The sequence below is a fragment of the Serinus canaria genome, chromosome 15, assembly GCF_022539315.1.
Source record: "Serinus canaria isolate serCan28SL12 chromosome 15, serCan2020, whole genome shotgun sequence".
Lineage (NCBI taxonomy): Eukaryota > Metazoa > Chordata > Aves > Passeriformes > Fringillidae > Serinus > Serinus canaria.
The window spans coordinates 11,318,744-11,341,146 of NC_066329.1; the positions used below are offsets into that span (position 1 = coordinate 11,318,744).

Here is a 22,403-nt window from a genome sequence, read left to right on the forward strand (position 1 = left end):
ACAGGGACTTGCAGTGGATTTTATAACTGTTCCTTTTTTGCAGTAGCTATCAGAGAGTTTCTACAGCAAAGCTGTGTCAACAATTCTATTTCAGTTTCTGGGTTTTTTTAAGGCCAATGGAAACTCGATGGGTTCAGTTCACAGAAGCAAAGGTAACATAATAAAAAGCCAGTAAACATGGCATTTAATCATTGAGATGAAAATAAAGTTAACATATTTAATTTCCTTATCTCTAGTCCTGCTTGCAGGGAAAAAAACAAAAAGTATTTAGATGTTCCCAATCAAAGCTTGGAGTCATTACTTAAGAAAACTTGTGTTGAAATTTTGCCCAAACAAAGACCTCAGGACTCAGCTTTGTAATTGCTTTCCCCAGTTACAAAGGCACTGCCTGTAGAAGCAATTGCAGAATGCCAACTGTGGGGTTTTTTAATAATTGAAATTAGGTGACCACAGTGCACTGAATGGGTTCCATTTATTTTAAAAGCTTTGTTGGTCTACAAGGTAGCACAACTGATTTCATTCTGAAGATTCCCTTTGGCTGCAGTTTGGTTCCTCAGCTGCCTGCTGGTATCAGCCCTGTCTGCTGACAGTGCAACAGCTGGATCAGTCAGATCCTTCCCTTTAAAGGGAACTTCCTGCATTTTTAATGCTTCAGGTGTTTTTACTTCCTAAACAGGATAAAATGTTCAGAATTTTTGCTAATGAGCAGAAGCAACAATTCTGAAGCTTTGTTGTTTGTCTTAGGGATTTGATTACTTCACTTTATAATTAATTTTATATTTAAAGAAATGTAAAGGAAACTGTAAGGAAATGCAACTAACACATATTCATGAGTGCTATTGAGCTGTGCCAGGAGAATTTGCCTTGTGGTTGGTGGGATTTTAACTCTTAGAAACATCATCTTTAGAAGACTTTGTATTGTATCATTAATTGTTATGAGCTGCTGCAAAACAGCTGGAAGTGCTGCTGCTTCACAGAACACTCCTGCCCTGCTCATTCATTTCAGTCCTTCCCTGTTTATTAACTGCAGCCTTTCCTCCTGAAGTTTAATAACTTCAGTACTACTCAGGATATTGTTTAAAGAAGGATTTGCTGCTGGTAGCACTAAGTAACATCAGTTTTCATATTCTGGAGGGGTTTTTTGTGGTGTTTGTTGGGTTGAATATGAGCAGTATTTCTGTTAACACTGAGCTCTGGTCTGAATAACCACAACCCAGCTCACATTTACTCTGCAAGATTGACATAATTTTGCTCTGCTGCACAAACAGAAATTGATAACATGAAGAAACAAAGCAAATCACTGCATTCTTGGTCCCTGTCCATTTTACAGGACATTTCTGGTTACTTTATTGGCAGATACAGGAAGAAGTGAATGAGTAGTTTGAAAATATTGATTAAAAGAATGTGTTAAGATGATCTGTTGGTGAACAGTAAAATGTGTAATTTATAAACTTCATCAAGTTAATATGAAAAAATAGATTTAGAACACTGAGAACTTCAAAGGTACTTGTCAAAGAGGAATTGCTTTGTACAGATGCCTATTTTATTTCATTCTTGATGAAAACCAGAAATTTAGGAACCTATCACTTAAATATTCCATTTGGTATAAAAAATTAATATTTTTCTCTTCCACAAAACGATCTTTTCCTAAAATTTCAAGTTTAAATAATCTCGTCCAATACTGCAGATATTACAATTAAAGTTGTAGAAGTATTTGGTAAAGGAGACTGGCTTAGGTGGAACTTTATTTCATCTTCAAATGATTTTATTTGTTATAAAGTCACTGTCAATCAATGCAAGGTCATGGTAGAGCACTTTTAAGATAATTTGATATCTGTGATGAGAATACAGGTGTGGTTGGTGAGATTGATGATGTTGCTGCAGTTGATTTTTTTAAGGCCATTAACTCTTCTACCCCATTTTGAACAAACAAGGCAGCAAAAATTCAATGTGGTCTCTGTTAAAAGGATTAAAAGGAGTTTAGTGGAAGGTTTAGAGAAATGGAATGGATGTTTGGCTTTTTTTTCTTGGTTGGTATTTACACCAGATTCCTGAAAGAAAATAGCAAATGATGACTGGTGGAATAAAAAGAAGGAAATGGCTGAATAATGAGGAGACCCTTGATTCCAAGTGACCACAGTGACTTGGGAAGCCAAGCTTGTGCCAACAGTATTTATTTTAAGGACTAACCAAATTCCAGGCTATTCCTCCAGGAATAATGTATATGCAATGTATTTCTGGCATGTGGGGCTCTTTGCTAAGAAGTGTCTGAGAAGAATCTGTGGGTCAGGAATGGGAGAGCTGGAGCTCCCACTGCCATGGATGAGGTGCCTTCCCTGCTTTCGTTTCTGGGAGAAAATGCCACAGGAAAGTTTCTTTACCTCTGGGTTTGGCTCTGGCCCATCCAGCCCTGCAGCCCCAGGCCAATTCAACATTCAGGAAGAACACTGAAAGGTCAGAGAGGTTTTCAAAGAGCTCTAATAATAATTATAAACATGAAAAGCAGAACTTAGAATCACAAATTCAGGAAGAGTTTGGTTTTTCAAGGAAATATGGAAGGGGTGATTGATCTGCCAGTGTTTGCATGTCCCAAGCCCGTGTTCAAGAGAGGGAAAGTGGAAGTGGTGTTCTTGGAATCTGTGGAGGAAATCATTTCAGCTCTGTCTTTGTGGCTGCAGGAAGGGAAGGGAAGGATTTGATGTTGGAAGTTTGTTCTAGACTTTGTCATGGCCTTCCCATGTGATAATAAGCCAGGTGTTGGCAGAGAGTAATGAAATGGGTGTCCCTCTCTCTTTTTCCCACCTTTTAAAAACTGAATTCCTGTTGCAAATGGTTCTGGTCCAGAATGCCCAGCTGGCATCCTGTAGTGGGATTCTGAGCACAAAGTTAATCAAGATTTAGCTCCATTAACAGAATTGTGCAGAGAAAATTGCCTCTCTTCTACATGACTGAGCAAGCACGAATAAACTCTTTCTCCCATTCCTCTCTTTATAATAATAATAATAATAATAAAAAAATTTGAATGGAAAACATGAGGAGTGCTCTGAATAGCTCTCCACATGTAAATATGTGGTTGGCAGAAGCTTGCTAAAATAACCTGAGGGCACAGAGCCAGATTTCTGTGCTGCTTACGTGTGTAGATTTTGTAACCATAAGTCAATGTTGAAACATTAAAAACAGAATTTATGTGTGTAATGGAAAGATCTGAAGTATGCTGGCCTTTTTTCCTCTCTAGCCTGGGAATTTCAAAAGAATGCTTTTCACTGAAAAAATCCCCAAACCAGGAGCTGTCCTGTGTTTTGGTTTTTAAGGTTCTGTTAAGCAGCAAAAGTAGCTCTTAGGTAGTTTTTTTGCTCCATGTGTTGAGTTGTACAGGAGGAAAAGTAAATCCAGTGCATTCAGGAAAGAAATGATATTACTCATGAGGGATGTTGACATCATGTCTTTCCCCATCAAGAAATCAAGTTTTAACTGGCTTTGTTGCTCCATGAGGACTCAGCACAACACAGAACCACTCAGAGGGCAACAGGACTTGGTAGCAGCTCCGAGGTTATTTGAGAAATAAATCAGATTGTGGTCAAGGTTATAGCCCATGAACTCAAAGGTCTCTGCTCTTATCAAAGAGGTGGTTCTTTGCTAAGTTTCTTGTCATATCTACAACAAATTATTCAAACATGTACCTTTTTATCAGAAAACTGGAGTAGCACAAGAAGTGAAGTGTTGGGTATATATGCAGGTTTCTTTGCTGCTAAAAGCCTCAAGAAATCGATTTAATTAAAATATTAATATTTCATATCAGAATAATGTAATTGATTGCACATTGATTTCCACAGCACAGATCTTGGTGATAAATATCAGACTGGGAGGGGTGCTCCAGTCAGTTCTGAGGTGATTATTCAGCTCACAGGCTACGTGGGAAGCAGCTTTGCTGCTTTTGCAGAGGTGGGAGATTTCTAGTGCTACATTAAGATGTGATCTCTCCTGCCCAGCTCTGTCATGGGCTGAGGAAGATTGGAATTGAGTTCTTCTGGAGGAAAGGAGTGGGAGATCTCTCCCAGTAAGTCCCAGTGTGTTTCCCAGGGTGCAGCTGCAGTGCCAAGTGCACGATGGCAGAGGAACTCCACTCTCCCACTCCAGAACCAGTCTGGGGGCTCTTTGTTTTGATAAATGGCCCCTCCACGAAGGGGAAAAGGTCCTGTGGATGTGTTGTTTTCCATAAACACAGAAATCAACAAACTGGGAAAGAGGAACTCCCACTCATTTTTAGTTTGTGTTGACTTTGTTGGCAGCACTGCTTTCCCCAGGGCCTGTTTTTTCTCCCAGTTCTTGAGGTTTTCTCAAGAGCTGATGGCTTATTTCCCTTCTGGCAGCTCTCCTGTCAGAGTGGGCTGGGAGCAGGGCTCAGGAGGATCTCTCAGGACACTGATTTAGAGGTAAATAGCAGCAGAAAAACAGGGGCCCCTTTTCCTGGGCTCTTTCACTTTGTTCTGACCTTTCCCTTTGGCAGTCAGGCCTCTTAGCCTGAGAACCAAAAGCTGTTCTCATCTCCATCCTTTCCCATCTCTGTCTCAGCAGCATCAGCTGCACTTTTGTATCTCTGTGCTCAACTTCTCTCTGCTTGTGCAGTAAATGAAAGAGATGGAGATTGTGAACTTCTTGTTTTCCTTGGCATTTCATCCTAATTCCATCTTCTCCCTAATAAGGAGAGAACTAAAATCCCAACCATAACAAGTTGTTTGAAAACCAAAAAGAACCCTGGATCACCTGGATCATGAAAAATACTCTGAAATACCCATTCCCACTCTCATCTGACGTGCAGCTACTGAATCTTGTAGTCCTTGGCACAGTTGTGTCTGAGGAATTATTCACTAACTGCCTGTTGTCAGTGGAGACTGTGCAGTGTCATTTAAATAGATGTTTCCTTTTATTCTGTTGCATTTTTCTATCTGTGAATTGTTCTTATCTTGAGTTTATTTATAAATGATCTTTTAAGAAGCCTGAATTACTCTGCCTAGAAAGAGCCAAGTCCTCCTAAGCCTGATAAGGTGTAGGTGCATCAGGCTGGTGTCCAGCAAAGTTTATAAATGGGGTTGCTTTTTTCTGTTGTTATTTTATTGTTATTTTCTGCATTCTCAGTCTATAAACTGTCCTGAGATTAAATGTTTGTTCTTTCAAGAAGAAATCTTTACAGGGAGGCAATCTTTGTTCCAACAATGTGAAGGACCCTTAGAGTACATTAAACTGCTCATTTTAAGGCCTTTTAAAATGTCAGACAGAAAAAAAGTTTTATTTTAAGCATGAATCTCCAAGGATATAATAAATCTATCAATGAGCTAGGCCAAATTAAGATTTTTCTACAGATAAAGGTTCAATGGCTGTTTATATCAGCAGTGTGTGTTGAATTCTGTATCTGACTCAGCTGGAGTTTCCTGTGAGGTGGGGTTTACTTGTTATTAATGAGAAGTATCTCTCAAGGAGCTGATAGTTACATGTTCAAGATAGAGGTGCATAATAAATCCTCTTATATTGTTTAAGATCCAGATTAAAAATTTAAATCAAGTAACTCCCCCTTTCTCTGAGCATTGAGGACTCAAATGTTCTGCTGTTATTGTAATCAGCTGCTAAATACTTTAATGTGTTGGGGAAATCAAACTTAATTATCTGCCACATTGCTTTTATAGACACTCACTGATTTAATTTGTTTTTAAGGTTTAATGAAGAAACTAGAAGAGGAGATAAATTTCAATTCCTACCTGGTAAATGAAAAAATACCCAGAGAGATGGAAAGTAAAAAGACTTCAGTGTATTTCTTACAAAAGTTGGTTGCAGAGCCAGCCATGACTCGAGCTGATCTCACTGCCCTGGAAAGTGAGGTGAGGGCCCAAGGTTACCCTGCATTTGTGTTCTGTAGCATGCTCTGAGCTGCCTGGACTCTGCAATGTTCTTATCCCTGCTTCATATCCCAGTGAAAAGGTTTCATTCCCAAAGCATCTTCCCCTCAGTTGTAAAAGCAAAGGTGTCTCAATCCCTAATTGCAAACTCTCTGATAAGGTGTTTTTAAATACCTACAAAAGAGACAGGAATAAACCAACCCCAAACCAAACCCCAAACCCAAACATTTCCTCAGGTGCTATTGAGAAAATTGTGGTAATTCAGCACTAAAGGGCTGATTTTTCTTCTCTTCAGATTTCACTTGTTTGAAACTCTCCCTGCCATCGAGGGGGTTTATCCAGAGCTTCTGGAGGGAGCAGCATCCCCTGAGGGATGTGTCCTCACAAAATGATGCCTTAATCCCTGTGCAATGGCTCAGAACTCCTCAGTGTTTGGAAGGGCCCTGCATTGTTTGGTTTAGTTTTTAAGAACAAAGAAAATTTAGGCATCAAATACTTGATTTACCTTTCCAGGTTTTTTCATAAGTTAAAAGCAAATAGTCTTAGAAAAACCCTTATTTGTCAGATATATCCAGAACCTGCAGAGAGGTTTGTTCCTACACAAGAACATTTATATATTAACTCAATGAAGTTTTCCTATTTGCATAATCCTAAATAAAAGATTAAATGAAAAATACAATGTCCTAGAAGAATTTAGAGGAATGCTAATTATTAGTATTTCTATTGATGATAACGATGAAGATTTACACCGATGTTAGAGGGAAGAAGAGCAGTTTCTTACCAGCTGGTGTTTAATACCCCTGGGATTTCCAACTCAGGCTTTGCCATGAAATGGAGATAATGAGGAAACAGAGTATCCATCTTAAGGGATGACAGCATTAATAAATGGCAGATTAGGGCTGAAATAATAACTCTGATTCAGCCTCTGCTTTCCTAGATTAGTTCCTCTAATCAAAACAATATTTGTGGCTGCAGTTATGTTTTTCAGGCATGCTTGAAACCCTGTTTTTTTCACATTTCTTTTCCAAGAGTGTTGTTGGGTTTATCGTAATACTTTTAAAAGCTTCAAGTTTTTCCCTCTTTCTCCATGATGTAACCTTTGATTTGTTATATTTTGGAAGTATCTTCTTCTTGAAAGATAATAAAAACATGTCATACACTTGGCTGTAGTCACAGCATGGCCTTAGGCAGCTTTTTTTTTTTTTTTTCTTAAGTAGGCTTTTTATTATCTCAGTGCCTTAAAAAGGAGCTGAAGTGCACCAAGTATGTTTCCACCGTGCATTTTATAATATAAATCCCAGGAATTTATTCACAGAAGGGAATTCTTATGCCATTTTCAAATTCAAGCCTGTTCTACCACTAATAGAATGGAATTTGCAGGAGAGTTTGGGTTTTTTTCTCCAGGTGTTGGAGTATTTTTAGTCTTATTGAGCAATTTATTTGAGATTCTCAGTTTTCCAAGCACATGGATGTTGCTCCCAGAACTTCCAGGCTGATGCCCAGCACTGTCCCTGTGTTCTGGTCTGACTCCCTGGGATTGCAGCACATGTTCACACTGCTCCCTGAGCAGCAGCAGAGAATTAGAGGAAGGTTGCTGTGGCTGAATTCCATGGCTGGTGGGAGTCCCAATGCCCTGGGAAGGCTGGAATCTGCACTCTGGTGTGGCTGAGAGCTTCAGAAACTTTGGCTGGGGTGAAACTCAGCAGTTTGAGACTCAGGACAACCAAGTGCATCTTGTGGCAGGAGGAAGAAGACCACAGACCTGGAATATGATTGTCTGTGGCTCTACAAAGTGTTGATGAAATCTTTATCACTTAACCTTTATTTGCTTCCCTTTGAACTTCTGTTAAATGGTTGAATGAAAGGGAATTTTAGTTCCTGTCAATACAATTACATTTTTCACTCAGTATATGGCATTTTCTTTCTTCTGTACCAACTCACTGCATTTTGTCTCCACATGCACCAGTTTACTTCATTTTCAGGGCCAACATCATGGTTCTGCCTTATCATAAAGGCACAGAACTGGAATCCAAAAACAGCCTCTTCCTGGCCAATACTTAATGACTCACAGAGCTTTTTGGGTCTGTTTCTCTGTTTTAAAAGAAGGAACTGGCTGGATTGTAAATCTGGGTTGCAAAGCATTTAATTCTTGGAGAAGATAAAGACACCAAGCTCTGTTTCCTTAGTTTTCCACTGTGTCTTGCAGATAGAGGAAGTCACTGCACAAATGAATCAGCTGATTGAGAAAAGGATCATCACCTATGAGCCAACTGATAGTAAATTCTCCATGTATCGCCAGCAGGTAAGGAGGAACAAAATGTGTTTTAAGCAGAAGCAAGAGGAAAAAATCAGTCTCTGATTGGTTTCCATGCTGATTTTTTCCTTTAGTTTATCTAGCATCATCAGTAGAAATGCATAATAATGGAGGTCAGAAGGAAAGCAAAGAGTGTTGAACATATGTAGGGCTGAGTCAAAGATTGCTTTTAGTCATTTCAGTGAATCTTCTGACTGCTGTCCTTGCAGCACAGCAGTTCTGGAAGGGGCATTTTGGATGAGCTATTTTGGTAAAGTTCCAGCTGTGGATGGATTCTTACAAGGCAGCTTGGGACAGCCTGCTGCAGCTCTGTCCCTTCCTTAGGTCTGACCAAATGCCATTTTTCTCCTTTGCATCTCTTAAGAAGGAATTCTTTGATTCCTCATCCTGAGGCTGTAAAATAATCTTGCTATAGAAGAGGCTGTCTGCTCCAGTCTTAGTAAATTCTCAAGTTATAAAAAGGATTGATAGACTCAGAGATTTTCAGAGCTTACACAGGAACCTGAGTGATTCCTTCTCCAGGCTACCTGCTAATTTTATGGAGGATCTTCAGTGTGATGCTTATGGCCATGGCTTGAAAACTCAAAAGGCTTAAGTAAAATGTACCAGTAGGAGGGAAAAAATGTGGATATGTACTGCAGTTCAGTCACAAATGCAAAGTGAAACTGTTTTATTTTGGAAGAGATGCTCTTCCTGAGAGAGAATCCTGCTCTGGAATGTGCTGGACCAAGGAGGGTCCACCTCAGGAGCTGAGGTTGCTGCTGGGAGCTCAGAGTCTGGGGAGCTTTTTGCTTTCTTCTGCCAGGGTCTGTCTTCTGTTTCACAAAATAATCAGCTCTGTTGTCCCCTGGTTTGTCACCACAGACACCTCGTGCAGCAGAGAGCTGAGCTCCCACCCCAGCACAATTCTGTTGGAGATTTATTTAGGGAGAAAGCTGGTCCTCTCAGCTGAGTGTGAGAAAACTGCTGTGTTTTGGCTTCATTTTTTTGGAAGTTTTCCCTTTCACATGAAGAAACCAGCCATGCCTCAAATTCCTGTACCTGCCTCTAAATGATGTGTTGTGTTATTTTGGAGTATTTTTCAAGAGGATACAGAAAAATGGGTTTTTAAAAAATCCTTGAACCAATGTATACTTATGTTGCCAAATCTGGTCAAAACTCAGGTAATATTAAATATTCAGTCTTGTATAAAATATTATTTTTAAGTCTTTTATCTTCTAGACTAAGAAAAAAAAAAATCTGTAATCTACACTATTTCTGTACTTTATTACTTTATTCATCATCTTCTAGCTATTTGCCAAAATTTAGTGGCTCAGTTCTGCTTTAGTGTAACATATTTCTGTAGGTTGGAGTAGGTTGGAGTTATAAAAATCTGTATTATGACATTTGTGAAGTCTTGGATAACTTTCCAGTTAAGCCATGTTGGTGTATCTTACATATGCACAAAGAGGGACTAAGCAGAAGAAATGCAGCAGCTAAAATGCCTGCTTTTTTCCTCAATGAAAACGAAAAAATGAGGTGAAGAAATGTAAATCTAAAATGTAAAATACATCAGCTTGAGTCTGGGCAAAAAGGCTGTGCTGGAAACCTCATCCATTCTGGAGAAAGTTGAGATGCTGCAGCCAACTTCAATGAGGTTGTGGTTTAACCTGCTGTCTATAATTTATACATTTTATCTAAAAATCATTTTTGTCCTGATTAAACAAGGCAATTTTACGTTAATGATCCTGCAGGCTTCTATCATTTCCCGGAAAAAAGAAGCCAAGGCAGAAGAACTTCAGGCTGCCAAGGAGGAGATGTCCAGCCTGGAGAAGCAGGTGGAGCAGAAGAACAGTCAGGCCCATGAGCTGGGAGGCTCTGAAGTCCTGACTGAGGATGAGGTAGGGATTTGTGGCTATTTTCAAATGATTAATTTCTCTTACTCACATTGTGCCTAATCCATTGCAAGGTGTGCAAGGACACAGTGTTGGGCTGGGTTAATATTCCAAATAATGGCAATATCATCACAGTGGTGTGGTGGTGAATAACTAACCAGAAAGGTCAGTATGATTAGAAATAATATTAAAAAGTCTGTATGATTATAAAGCATAATACCAGTGATTATCAGAGATGCAATTAGTCCTGTGGTATTTATTACCCAGAAAAGTTTTTACTTAAAACCCAAATTTCTCAGACCCTCCTGAGGTTCAGCTGTGACACCACTTTGGCTGGCACAGACAGTGTGGCCCAGGCACAGTGAGATTGGCAGCTGTACTTCTCAAAGCAGCTTTTTCTGCTTCAGAAGTTTAAGAATAAGGGATATGCAGTTTGGTACTGGTTGGCCAGCAAAATAAATTGACTTTTCTTCAGCCAGTAATTTTTTCCCAGTTAGGAAGAATCCTGCTAAGGGAACTGACAGGCAGAGTCACTAAACTAAAGAGAATTTTATCTGCATCATTCTCTGATTTAATATCATTCTCCCATGGATTATCTTTGCACTGCCATCATTTAGCCAGAAGCACACACTCTTTGCTTGCCTGTTCTCTGTTTTTGTGCTTTTTTAACATACTACGAAATACAGGGAACTCCCTTTTTAGAAGGAACTCCCTTCCTAATCCCATAGGACGTGGCTGCTCCACAAAATCAGTTACTTTTAAAGGAGTCTGAAAGTGTGGATGAAGAGTTCAGGTGGGAGGAATGACACAGAGATGTGGAAATTGGTTTGAAGATGAAGATGTTGGTTTCTCTTCCCATCACACACTGTTCCCTTTCCCTTGGTAGCAATAATAGGGAACCCACTGCATTACATTTCTCTCCACTCCAAGGTTTTCAGCTCCAGTGGGCACATTGCTGGAGTCTTTGACAAGTTTTAAAGCAAAAATTAAAGCAGAAAGCTGACAATTTGTGTTTTGTGACATGTGATGGAAAGAAGTGTTTAATTAATCAACAAGAATGTATTACCAAGACAGCAGCATATGTTTTACATTATCTGCACAGGCACTGTAAGGTAAGAAATAATTGTGCCTATTCTTCAGGAGACAAGAAACTGATCCATAGAAATTTGAGGAGAACTGGGTAGGAAGGAAACTTCACAACATTGTGAAAGGCTTAGTAATGAAAAAAACTCAAGTTAACTGTCAGACACAAGGAAGTGGCTCAAGACAGAAAAAGGACAAGATCTGTTTTGGACATGGCCTGCATTCCTTTTGTTTAAATATGTTCTGCTTTTGACTTTTAAAATATTTTCAAGTCTTCATTTTGCAGAGAGAAGGATAAATGAGCAATTTGGAAAAAACCACTGGCTTAAAATCAGAAGTGTTTGTCTTTTCATAAGAAGCATTTCCTGATTTGTAAAATATTTTCTGCAAGGAAATGTGTACTGGCAAGGAAGTCAACATATAAATCCATGTCTTGTTCATGTTTATTACTTCCTTAGGTGAAGTGCAGTGGTACTCACAGGCACCAGTGCAAAGCAGTAAAAAGGGTGTTTCCTGTGCCTGAAGACTAGGAAAAGGTTTGAATTCTTGATGGGTTTTGGTCACTTCTGTTTCAAAGGTCATGGTTTCCTCATCTGGAAAGTGGAGACAGTGATGTTTAATTCTTTGTAAATGTCTGCTGCCAGAATTGCTGCCCAGGGCCTTGGTGCTGTAGATTCTGCATCTCCTCCAAGTCCATGGCAAATGCACAGAGCCAGTTCTGCCTCAGAGCAGGTGTGAGGAGCCAGGGCTGGGATGAGACAGGGCTGGCAGGGAAGAGCTGATGAACCAAAAGTGTCATGAGCAGGTTCTCCCTCCCCAGTGAAAATCTGGGCTCCTCACTCCCAGCCAGACTCCTGCTGCAGATTTGTTTCTGGTATGTTCTGCTTCAGGATTTGTATTTTCTGGTTCAGTGCTCCAGCTTTGAGGCAAGAGCAGAGGAAATGTTGATTAATGTGGTGGTGAGTCAGTGCTGCAGTTCTTGGGGACAGGAGGAGTTTGTCCATTCAACCTTCACTTCACACTCTGACAGCCAAGAGCTTCCTTGCACTTTCCTCTTCCAGTGACATGTTTGACATTTAGTTCCTCCATTTTTAAAAAGGCAGAAAGAGGGAGTTTTAACAAATAGCATTGTTGTCTTAAATTTAAATGGATTTTTAATCCTATCAAAGTGTTATAGTTAAATGAAAGCATTGTTTTTCTCCTATACCCAGCATTTCTGATCTTTGCTTACATCCCGTGGCACTCTCAAGACTTGGCAGTGGAGGAATCAGCACCTTCCTAGCTCGTGCTCCCAAAGCAGCATTTGGATCTCCAGTTGAGGTGCTTTTAGCCTTTCCTTCACCAAAAGGTCAGGCCTGACTTAGATTTTTAGGTGCTGGTGTTTTGCTTTCTTCCACAGTCATGAAAAGCATTCCACTGGCTGTGAGAGGTTGTACACCTGGATGGAACTCAGCAGAAACAGCAGGAATTCACTTACATCAAACACAAGAAAGTAGGAATAAATTGTCTTTGTGGATTATGAAGTCTTTTTAAGTACTTCAATCAAAGTGCAGTGAGCAGGGGGCACAGTTGGCAGCTCCTCACTGCAGCTGTCAGATCCTGAAAATTAGGGAATCACATGTTGACACTTGGAATGCTGGATGGTTCAATTACAAGTGATCCTAGGTAAAGCTGGGCTATTTTTAGCCCTTTACACAACCCATTGTACTTTCCAGAGTTCAGCAAGGGCCCCAAGAATGCTGAGTTCCCCGAGGATTCAGAGTTGTCTCAGAGCTGTGCTGAGCTGCAGGACTGGGAATTAGGCTGGTTTTGAGAACAGGGCATGGGAGCTCCTCTCTCTTGGTTCACAGCTGTGGGAGGTTTGCACGTGCATTTACTTAAGGAGTTTGGTTTTTTTTCCATATACAAATGCTCATCCATGCCTACTTGCCCCTGGGAAAACAAGACAAATGTTTCCATTTGCAAATAGAGAAAGCAGCCTCAGACCAAAGATCTTGCCACTTTTCCTCAAGAGCTGTTGATCCACCTGAATCTGCCAGATTTTTGCTGTGGAAGTTCCCTGTCACCTGAACCAAAGACATGCAGAGATTCAGGGAAATCTCCCAGAGCTGAGCACTCCCTCAGCACCCCCTGCCATGGATAAATCCTGGATCTCACTGACCTGTGAATCTTCCCTGAGCACTGAAAATGGTTTTCATTATAAATATTTAGATTGATTCAAAGTATTAGCAATGGCTGCTTTAATACTTCTTGCCTGACCAGAAGCAAGCATTCCTGGAAGATGCTAAGGAAGAGTTTTCCTGGCTGAGCTTTGCCATGAGCAGCCTATAGGATACTTTCATTTTATTAGACTGAGCTTCTGCTGCTCTTATCTTTTAGAAGCTCATCTTTCTATGTCAGAGTTATTAACTCTGTCCAACACTGGCTGTACTAGCTTGAATTTAGAGCCTCTTAGTAAAAAAATATGAAAAACCTGTCATGTTCAGGAACTTTTCCTAACTGGATTTTAATACTTTGGACAGTCTGTATCCCATTAATTAGTCTAGTTAGAAATTAAAACATCTATTCCTCACTTACTAATGAAAATAGATATAGTCAGCTGAGATTTTCTGCTGCATGAATCCAGAAATACTATTTTAAAAGCCTTGACTCCAAAGTGAGCGATTTACCTGGGATTTGTTCTTTGGAGAAAACAAGCTTTATCCATTTTCTCCTTTAATGATAATCTTGGAATAAGAACCTTGTGAAAACTTCTCCTGGGGCAAATGTGAGGTCAAAGGAGATGAGGTGAGGAGCTTGTAGTGAAAAGCCAAGGCTGCACAGGAGAGCTGGGCTCTGGTCCTGACCTCAGAGGGCACCAGGCTGATGTCCTTTCCTGCAGGGGGATAACCTGCCAGGCTCTGGGTGCCTCTGGAGAAGCCATTTCTACATCCCTGACTGGACTTTTCTTTAGAATTGTTATGGTAATTCCTTCACTAAGTGTGGAGAGACTGAATCTGGTACCAGCCCCTTCCAGACTCCAATAAATGGAGAAGCATAAAGGAGGTGCATTGCTGGATTCTTCCAGTAAAAATGGAGCATAATCCAGGGAATCTGCCCAGGGATGGTGCATGACTGTGTTATATGAGAAATCAAAGTCCTGTTTTCATTCACTGTGTTCCATAATCTGCATTCCAGGCTTGTTAGGTTACAGTCACCCATAAAAATAGCCAAGTGAAAAGGCAGAATCTTTGCTTGCTTTCCCTTGGATGGTTTTTGTGTCTCCAGGGGCTCTGACTGGCTGACACAGGCTCCAGGCTGGTTTGCTTCCACTGCTCCCTTAGTGCCAGCACTTGGTTCTCATCCAGTCATTTCATCTCAGAAGCTGAAATAACTGCTTGTGTTCAATTGCCTGAGAAAGAAAAGCTACTGGTGGCCATGGCCTTGACTGGAACATCACTGCATGGGCAGATCCCTGGGAATTCCAGGATGAGCCTGCTGAGTTTGGACACAGGGAGCAGCTGCCTTGGTCTGTGGGAAAATGCTGCTGCTCAGGAGTGGATTCCTTTGGTTACTTCACTTGAAAGTGATGTTGCCAATGAATGCTATTTCTCTGTGAACTATTCCAATTATTGAAAAGACCTTTCACCACAGTAAAATGCAGTGTTTTGTGGCATTGATTTTTTGTGTACACAAGAGGTGTATAAAGCCTCAGAAGCAATGCTCACACAGATGAAAACATTGGTATTTTATATGTTCTTTTAATTTTTGGAAACCTGTGGAATGACTCTCAGCTTTTAGGCTGAATAAACCTAATTTTGCTGTGAGATCCCTACAAGCTGTTGATTTAAGTAGAGTCAAATCTAAGAGCTCCAGCTCAGAACTTGGCCCTAGATCTAAAGGAGCCTTCAGTCAGTGAGATTTTTAGGGGCTAATCTGTGCTGCCCTTGGAGTAAATCAGGTCCTTTGAACATTTTGCCAAATTATTGGTTGATTTTCTACACAGATGATCACTTTCCTACTGTTGTTTATATCTGTTTTACCTTGTTTGCTGCAATAAAAGCTGTGTGAAAGGTGAAGTTTGCTTTAGAAAGCCAGAGGTTGTGCTGACATGCACCTCCTAAAAGGAACAGATTTCAGTTGTCACTGTGAACAACTTGTAGTTCATTTGGGATGAAATTTGTATTAAATAGTTTTAAGTTAATCAACTAATAATAGAACAGTGGTGGAATTGGTTCGTTAATCAACAAGATCCTTTGACTTCCATTGTAAAATACATTATGCTTTGAATATTGAATATGCAAATACCCTACCTCCCACTCGAGCTATTTTCAAGACCTTTAAAGTGAAGAGAATTACAGTTTGCTTTTCATCCTGGGATGCACTGACAGAAGATCATTCAGATTTGATAGCTCTGTGTGGTCACATATTACGTTTAATCCTTTACCTCATTCTTTATTATATTCTACTGGTCAAATGAAATGTCCCAAGGATCAAGACAGATGGCTGTGCTTTCCCTTTTTTCTTCAGCTGGTTGGAAGAGATTGTATTTATACTTTTGTAATCCCTTGGAAATCACAGAAATCTTGGTATTGTCTAAGCAATTGAAGGGAAAAAAAAAAGTCTTTTGTATTAACAAAGAGGATGTGATTGAATTTGCTAAGAAAAGGAATGAATTTGGTGCTACAGTATTAAATGTGCCAGTAATGTAGCAGAGAGTGTGACAGGGGCTCAGGTGACCTTGTGTATCCTTGTCCTGGGTAGTAGCAGGATGTAGGATGTTATCCCAAAGCCTCTCAGAGGCCAATCTGCATAGAGCACATTGAGTAATTTGTGGGTTTGTTCTTTCACCAAAAACGTTTATAGCTTTTGGCTTTATAAATAGTTCTGGAGCGTAGCAAGAGAGAGGCAGCTTTGGCCTAGATATTGCACAGGATGGCAGATGAACAGGGTTGATTTCATTGTGGGCAGTTTGCCCAGGACACTTTTTATAGAACATACAGTTACTCTGGGGGTTCTTAGCCTTTGGTCACATTGGGGTTTGGGTTTATTCTGTAGAAGGGGGAGGGATAATTTCACAAAAAGAAAAATTAATATAAATTTTGAAATTTAAGTTCTTTTATGTTTGAATTTCAAACCTGTATCAGTTGGAGTGGGATTAATTTTCCTCCTGGGGCTGCCTGGTCTGTGCTCCCTGCACACACTGAACACCTCCTCATCCAGGAGCATTCTGAAGCCTGTTCTTACATCATCTACTCTCATAAATTTTATTTGCTTTTCATCTCTGGATCTGAATGCATTTTTTGAGCTGTGATTGGCATTTACCTTGTAGCTCTCATGTAAAATCCAACAATAAGAGCTGAGACTGCACAACAGATGGAAAACATTAAAGCACAGAAAAATCTTACCTGTTTGTTGCAGCCCCTGTGCTTGTGTTCCCAATTGAACACACACGGTCCAGGTGTGAATTAGCTAAGGCTGTTGGACTGTAAGGATTTTTATTATTTTACTCAGTTTTTAATAAAAATATAAATTCTCCATTGCTTTAGATTTTGAGTGAAATAGATACTGCATTTCTCTGTTTCTATGTTTTTATTTTCCTGGGTTTGAAAACTAAGCCAGCAATGTCATCCAGGTCTGCAGCAGTCAAGGAAAGAGAACAACAAGTTTTAACTACTGAGAACATTAAAAAAAAAAAAAAAATCTTTTCCCATGTCCTCTTTCCTTCCAATTTGGCTGCTGGCTATTACCATGTTTTGGTCTGCAGGGCTGGGGCTCTGTTACAAGTGCAAATTACTGTTGCATTAAGTTTTTATTATCCATGACTCCCATAACGTTTAGCAGGGAGTATTTACTTTTCCAGCTGTCAAATGGTGGTGAGCAGAAGGGAGTGATCTCAGGCTTGCAAACGAGGGAGCTGGGACAGAAAGCAGAGGAGCTGCTTTCCTTGATCTCCCTCTGTGACTGAACGCAAAGCTGAAAATAAATAGACCCTGGGCATCCTGAATTCCAGCCCTCTGTTCCAACCACTGCATTTTGGATGTGCAGGACACAGAGCATTATTCCATTTTATGCTGTGCTGAGGCCCTGTTGCTGCTCTCTCCCCCCAGTTCAAGCAGTATGTGAGCAAGCTCCGGAGCAAGAACACGCTCTACAAGAGGAAGCGGCAGGAGGTGGCAGAAATCACGGCCGAGTTCGGGATCCTGCAGAGGACAGAGGAGCTCCTGCGGCAGCGCCATGAGGCCACTCAGCAGCAGCTGGTACCCTCAGCTGGGGCTGCTCCCCTCAGCTGGGGCTGCTCCCCTCCCTCCCTGCCCTGGGAGCAGCCTGAGCATCCCAGGATCCTGCTGGGATTATTCCAGTGTGTGTCACTTTGTGCTGCTCCCCCAGCTCCTGCTGCCCTGGGAACAGCCTGAGCATCCCAGGGATGCTGCTGGGTATTGAGTATCACCCCCAACTCCTGCTGCCCTCACTGAAGGAGTCTTTGGGGTAGAAAAGGTGTTTTTGGCTGTTAACTCTGAGGCTGCTGTACTTTGTGTCCATCAGAACTGGTCTGCAGCTTCTTTTTAGACTGAGGGGCCTGACCCTGCTTTTTAAAGTGGATGGTAAATCTGTACAAATGCTGCTTAGGGCAAGGCTGGATGCTTAAAGTACTTTTTGGTATCCATAGATGTAGTGAGGGCTTAGAGAATGACCAGCAGCAAATAGCATCCAAGTTACTGCTGTAAAATATATAGGAATAGAGCAGGCAAGAAGGATACATTCTAACCCCAGAATATTTAGAAGAAAATGTGTTTAAATTTAGGACTGGATGAATCTTCCCTAAGCCAGAAGGATTTCTGCTCTGGATAACTGTAAAGCACCCATAATTCAGGAACACTCTGTGGTATTTTCTTCCAATCCCTGTATTCTTGTTACCAAAATACTTTACAAAATAATTTGCTGTATCTTCTGATGAAGCAGACAGATTTTATACATTGAACTTCTTCAGAGCCTGACTTCCAGCCCACTTTGCTCTGTGGAAACTCTGTTCACTGAGCATTGGAAAACCAAATATTATATTTACAGAGGGGTTTTCTTGTCCTGCTGTTCATGCATGAGATAAAATCTACTTTTCTGGAAGCTAGATTAATATATTATAATAAATTGATTAATAAAATAAATTAATTACAGTACTTACCTTTTCACTTCTTCACAATATTTGCTGTTTCTTGGTTAATGGACTCACATCCAGCATTTACTGTTTGTGTCTGCAGCAAGCAATTGAGGAGAAGAAAGGAATCTCTGGATACAGCTACACCCAGGAGGAGCTGGAAAGAGTCTCTGCAGTGAAGAGTGAAATGGATGAAGTGAAAGGCCAGACATTAGATAACATGTCTGAAATGGTGATTTTTGTCTTAAACTATTGCATTTCCTCAGTTTGAGTATCTGGTTCCTCCGCATATAAAACTCAATTTAATGTTTTTGGGCTTATAGTTTTCCTTTAATCTGTGTTTATATATATATAAAAATATTTCTAACAAATACATCTGCAAAGATAATCTTGACAATGTTTACTAAAATGTGCATTTATTTTCTTTAAAATCCTGCAAATAAATACTTCTTTTCTCCCCTCCAGAAACTTTAGGGATATCAAATCTTCTTGTCTTTGATTTTTTTACTTTTTTTTTTGTAATTTCAGAAGTGGTTTCAAATTTGTTCTTATTTGACACATTATTTGAAAGAGACGAATGGTTTGAATCTGTAATGGAGGCTTTTTCTAAAATGTTTGTAAATCACTGGATTTAAGCATTTGTTGAAAAGATACGTAATATGCTTAAAGAGCTAAATAACTTGTCTTTTTCCTTATAGCCTGATTTTCAATTGCCCTTAGAACTGTCATGTTTTAATTTACCTGCCCACATAGCCACAGAAGCAAGAAAGAACTTGAATTTCTAATATAAGAGAGCAAAAAGCAAAATAGCATCTTTTTAACTCATTAGGGCACTTCTAAAATACAATGGTGTAACTAAAATAGAATTGCTCTCAAACAGAAAGGTGGATGCAATTTGAATTTTCAGTCTAAATATATCAAAGTGACTCAGTTTTAGCATTTTCAAGCTTGATTTAACCTATGCAAGTGTATTTGTTTTCTTAAGGATTTCTTCCTTTCTCTGAGCCCCCTCTGTGCACCCCCTTCATCTCCCCTGCTCCTTCAGCTCTTTGGTGTCTGCCACAAGGGCAGTGCCCTGGACTTCTTTGGGATGTCCTCAGTTGGAACAATGGGAGCAGAATTTGCCTCATTTGTGGGAATGACCCCACTGCCAGATGGGCTTTTCCTCTTTCTTAATTAGGCCTGAACTTCAGTTGGATAATTAAGGTTTCATCACACATTTTTTCTCTCTGTATTTTGGTTTACTTCCCTTTCTTTTCACATTCCTAATTACATAGATGTACAATTAGGATTATAGAGTTCGTGAATATTATTTTGTCCCTTTCTCAGGTGAAGAAACTGAATGCCATGGTGGCAGAGAAGAAGGCAAGCCTTGCGCCTGTCATCAAAGAGCTGAGGCAGCTGCGTCAGAACTGCCAGGTTTGTAGAAACACTCCTCTCTTTCTGTGTAAACCAAGTCAAACCCACAGATAAATCCAATTTCCAGATCTGTGAAGGGCTCTACAAGGACATGATCAACTCTGAGGGAAAGCTGGAAATAGCAGAATGTGTCAACAGTGTTTGCAGCAAGCAACGTGCTAAAGGTTGGGATTTGTAAAAGCTGACAGTGCAGGCACAGAATTCAGTCCTTTATAGCAATTTAAAAAATTACTACATCAGGGAAAAATGTGAAAAGTCATAGTTCAAACCCAAAGCAAAGCTAGTTTCAGATTAGTTGCAAAGCTATTTCTGTATTTCAGCACTGGTGATCCCAACCAGTTTTTCTGAGTGGATTGCAGATAACTTCTCATCCAATGTTGGCTGCATTGATCTAATTCCTGCTTTAGTCTGTAGCTCTGACAAATTTGTCCATTTGTTCTCAACATTTTATAGAGAGCTGGGGAAAAAAAGTCTTTTGGTGTACAGCTGCCATAAGTTGGCTTATTACCATGGAATTAGATAAACTGATGCATTTATCTATCAGTGAAGTTTCCAAAAATCTTACTTTTGATGGTTCCATTCAAAGTGTCAGCAGATGAAATCCAACAAAGAGGCTGATTGTGTACAAGTGGAAATCTGGCTTTTCATAGGGAACACTTACAGTGATCCTTTCTCAATGTCTATTTTTATAATTATTTGTTCTTTCTTCTTGCAAACACAGCCTTGTTACCCTGGCAGGGAACAGAGGGAATCTCCTTCTCTCTGATCCCCAGAATGGGGGGGGTTGGTGGCTTCCCCGTGTAACCACAGCCATGTGCCAGCAAGGGTCACACTCCAGGAGCTGGGCTTGGTGTGTGAGGGGCCTGAGTGTCACATGCCAGCCAAAGGAAGATTTCACTGATGTGCCCTTTTCACCCAGGAGTTAACTCAGGAATGTGATGAGAAGAAGATCCAGTACGACAGTTGTGCAGCAGGGCTGGAGACCAATCGCTCGGCACTGGAGCAGGTGAGGTGGGGCTGGCTCCTGCACAGGACTGCTGCTGGCCTGAGTGCTCCCCTGCCATGGGAGGTACTTATTTGTGCTTTCCCCTGAGAAAAGTACAAATCAGTGAGTCATTGTGAGCCCAGGCCATGCCTGGAGCTGCTCTGGGGGGTGGCTGCAGTCACACAGGTCCTGAGCAGCAGCACATGGGCTCAGGGTGCTTCATGCAGCTCTGATCAGCAGGGATGTGAGTCTGCCAGAAATGCTGCTGCCCTGGACAGTGTCTGTTAAGGAGGAGTTTGACCATAAAATAAAGATTAATTGATCAAGACAAATCTTTATATGTCGTTAGCAGTTTCACTGCATTAGCAACAAATTCAGTAGATAATTAATGACTGAAACTGGTGGTGAGGAGACTTCATTAAGTGGGACTGTCTTGTATTCCTGCTTTGTCTCACTCCATCACTCTTGTGAATTTTGACTGGGCTTGGTTTCTCAAGGCCTCACCCTCAGAAGAATATACTGCAAGGTGAACAGGGAGTTTAAAGTGTGGGTGGATATACACAGTTATTTTCCTGCTCTAAAAGTTCTTTCCTACCAGATGGACCTGGTATGAAATGGACCTTCCAAAGGAACTATTTTACAACAGCAATCAAGGCTTTTCTTCCTGGCAGACAACACCAAGTCATTTTCTACCATGTGGTGACAATCACATCCACTGACTGACCTGGGCATGAGTTGAACTGTAGAATTCAGTTTTCCAGCTGACGGTCTGGAAATCACCCAGTAACAGAGTTCTGGAATTGCAAATGTTGTGCAGCCTGGAATGTGTACAGGAATTCCATTGGGATCATGAAGTTTTTTGGGAATGGGAGATGTAGAGATGGGAGCAACCCACTCTGTCCAGACTCCTCCATATAATTATTGATTGGTGATTAACATACTATTGGCATGTCTGTAGTTTCTATCATGCACTTTGCAGATGTGTTCCAGGAAATGCTTGTTCACAGCTCTGCCTGGCACTTCAGATGTGCTGAGGACCAGGAGTCTTGGCAGCACTGCTGAAGTGTCTTGTTACAAGTCAGGCATTAATAAAAACCTGTTAACAGCCATTTTGCATCTCTGACTGTGAGTGAAACTGCAAATCTAAAAACACTCAGTTGTCCTTCACTCTAAAAGAGACTTGTGAGAAGCCCAAATGTTATAAACATTTGAGAAATTATCAATTCAGGATTATTACTATTATTCTTATTATTATTAATATCATAAACTCTCATGGTTTTTATGGCAACACAGGGCATCTCCTGGGAGCTTGCAGTCACCATGTGCTTTGGAATCTTTCTCTTTTCCCACAGGAAGTGAAAGGGCTTCTTGAGGAGTGTGCCCAGGAAGAGAGCAACTACCGTTACATTAACTGCATGAAAAGGGTGAGAGCACAAACTGTTCACTGTGAAATGAAATGGCAGTTATAATATACACACCCATAGATGTAATTGATGGTGTGTTTCTTCACAGAGCCTGGAGATCCAGCTGCAGCGTGCCAAGGAGGAGATGAAGGCCTATGTGTCCCCAGACCCGCAGGAGCGGCGCAGGGCGGTTCGGTGAGCGGGGCAGGGCTCTCTCCCCTTGGCAGGATTCTCTCCCCTTGGCAGGATTCTCTCCCCTCAGGGTGACCTGAAGGAGATTCACAAACTGAGGCTGAAGTCAG

At 40.7% G+C, this 22,403-nt stretch overlaps 1 protein-coding gene across 1 annotated transcript in view; it reads left to right on the forward strand.

The window, feature by feature from the left end:
* Window positions 1–22,403, forward strand: part of IFT81 (intraflagellar transport 81) — a 36,731-nt gene that overhangs the window by 8,616 nt on the left and 5,712 nt on the right. Inside the window, exons 8-16 of the mRNA XM_009092454.4 lie at window positions 5,710–5,873; window positions 8,098–8,193; window positions 9,939–10,085; window positions 17,252–17,401; window positions 18,398–18,526; window positions 19,624–19,713; window positions 20,633–20,719; window positions 22,051–22,122; window positions 22,211–22,296. Of these exons, the coding sequence (XP_009090702.1) occupies window positions 5,710–5,873; window positions 8,098–8,193; window positions 9,939–10,085; window positions 17,252–17,401; window positions 18,398–18,526; window positions 19,624–19,713; window positions 20,633–20,719; window positions 22,051–22,122; window positions 22,211–22,296 (1,021 nt within the window). The remainder of the gene's footprint in view (window positions 1–5,709; window positions 5,874–8,097; window positions 8,194–9,938; window positions 10,086–17,251; window positions 17,402–18,397; window positions 18,527–19,623; window positions 19,714–20,632; window positions 20,720–22,050; window positions 22,123–22,210; window positions 22,297–22,403) is intronic.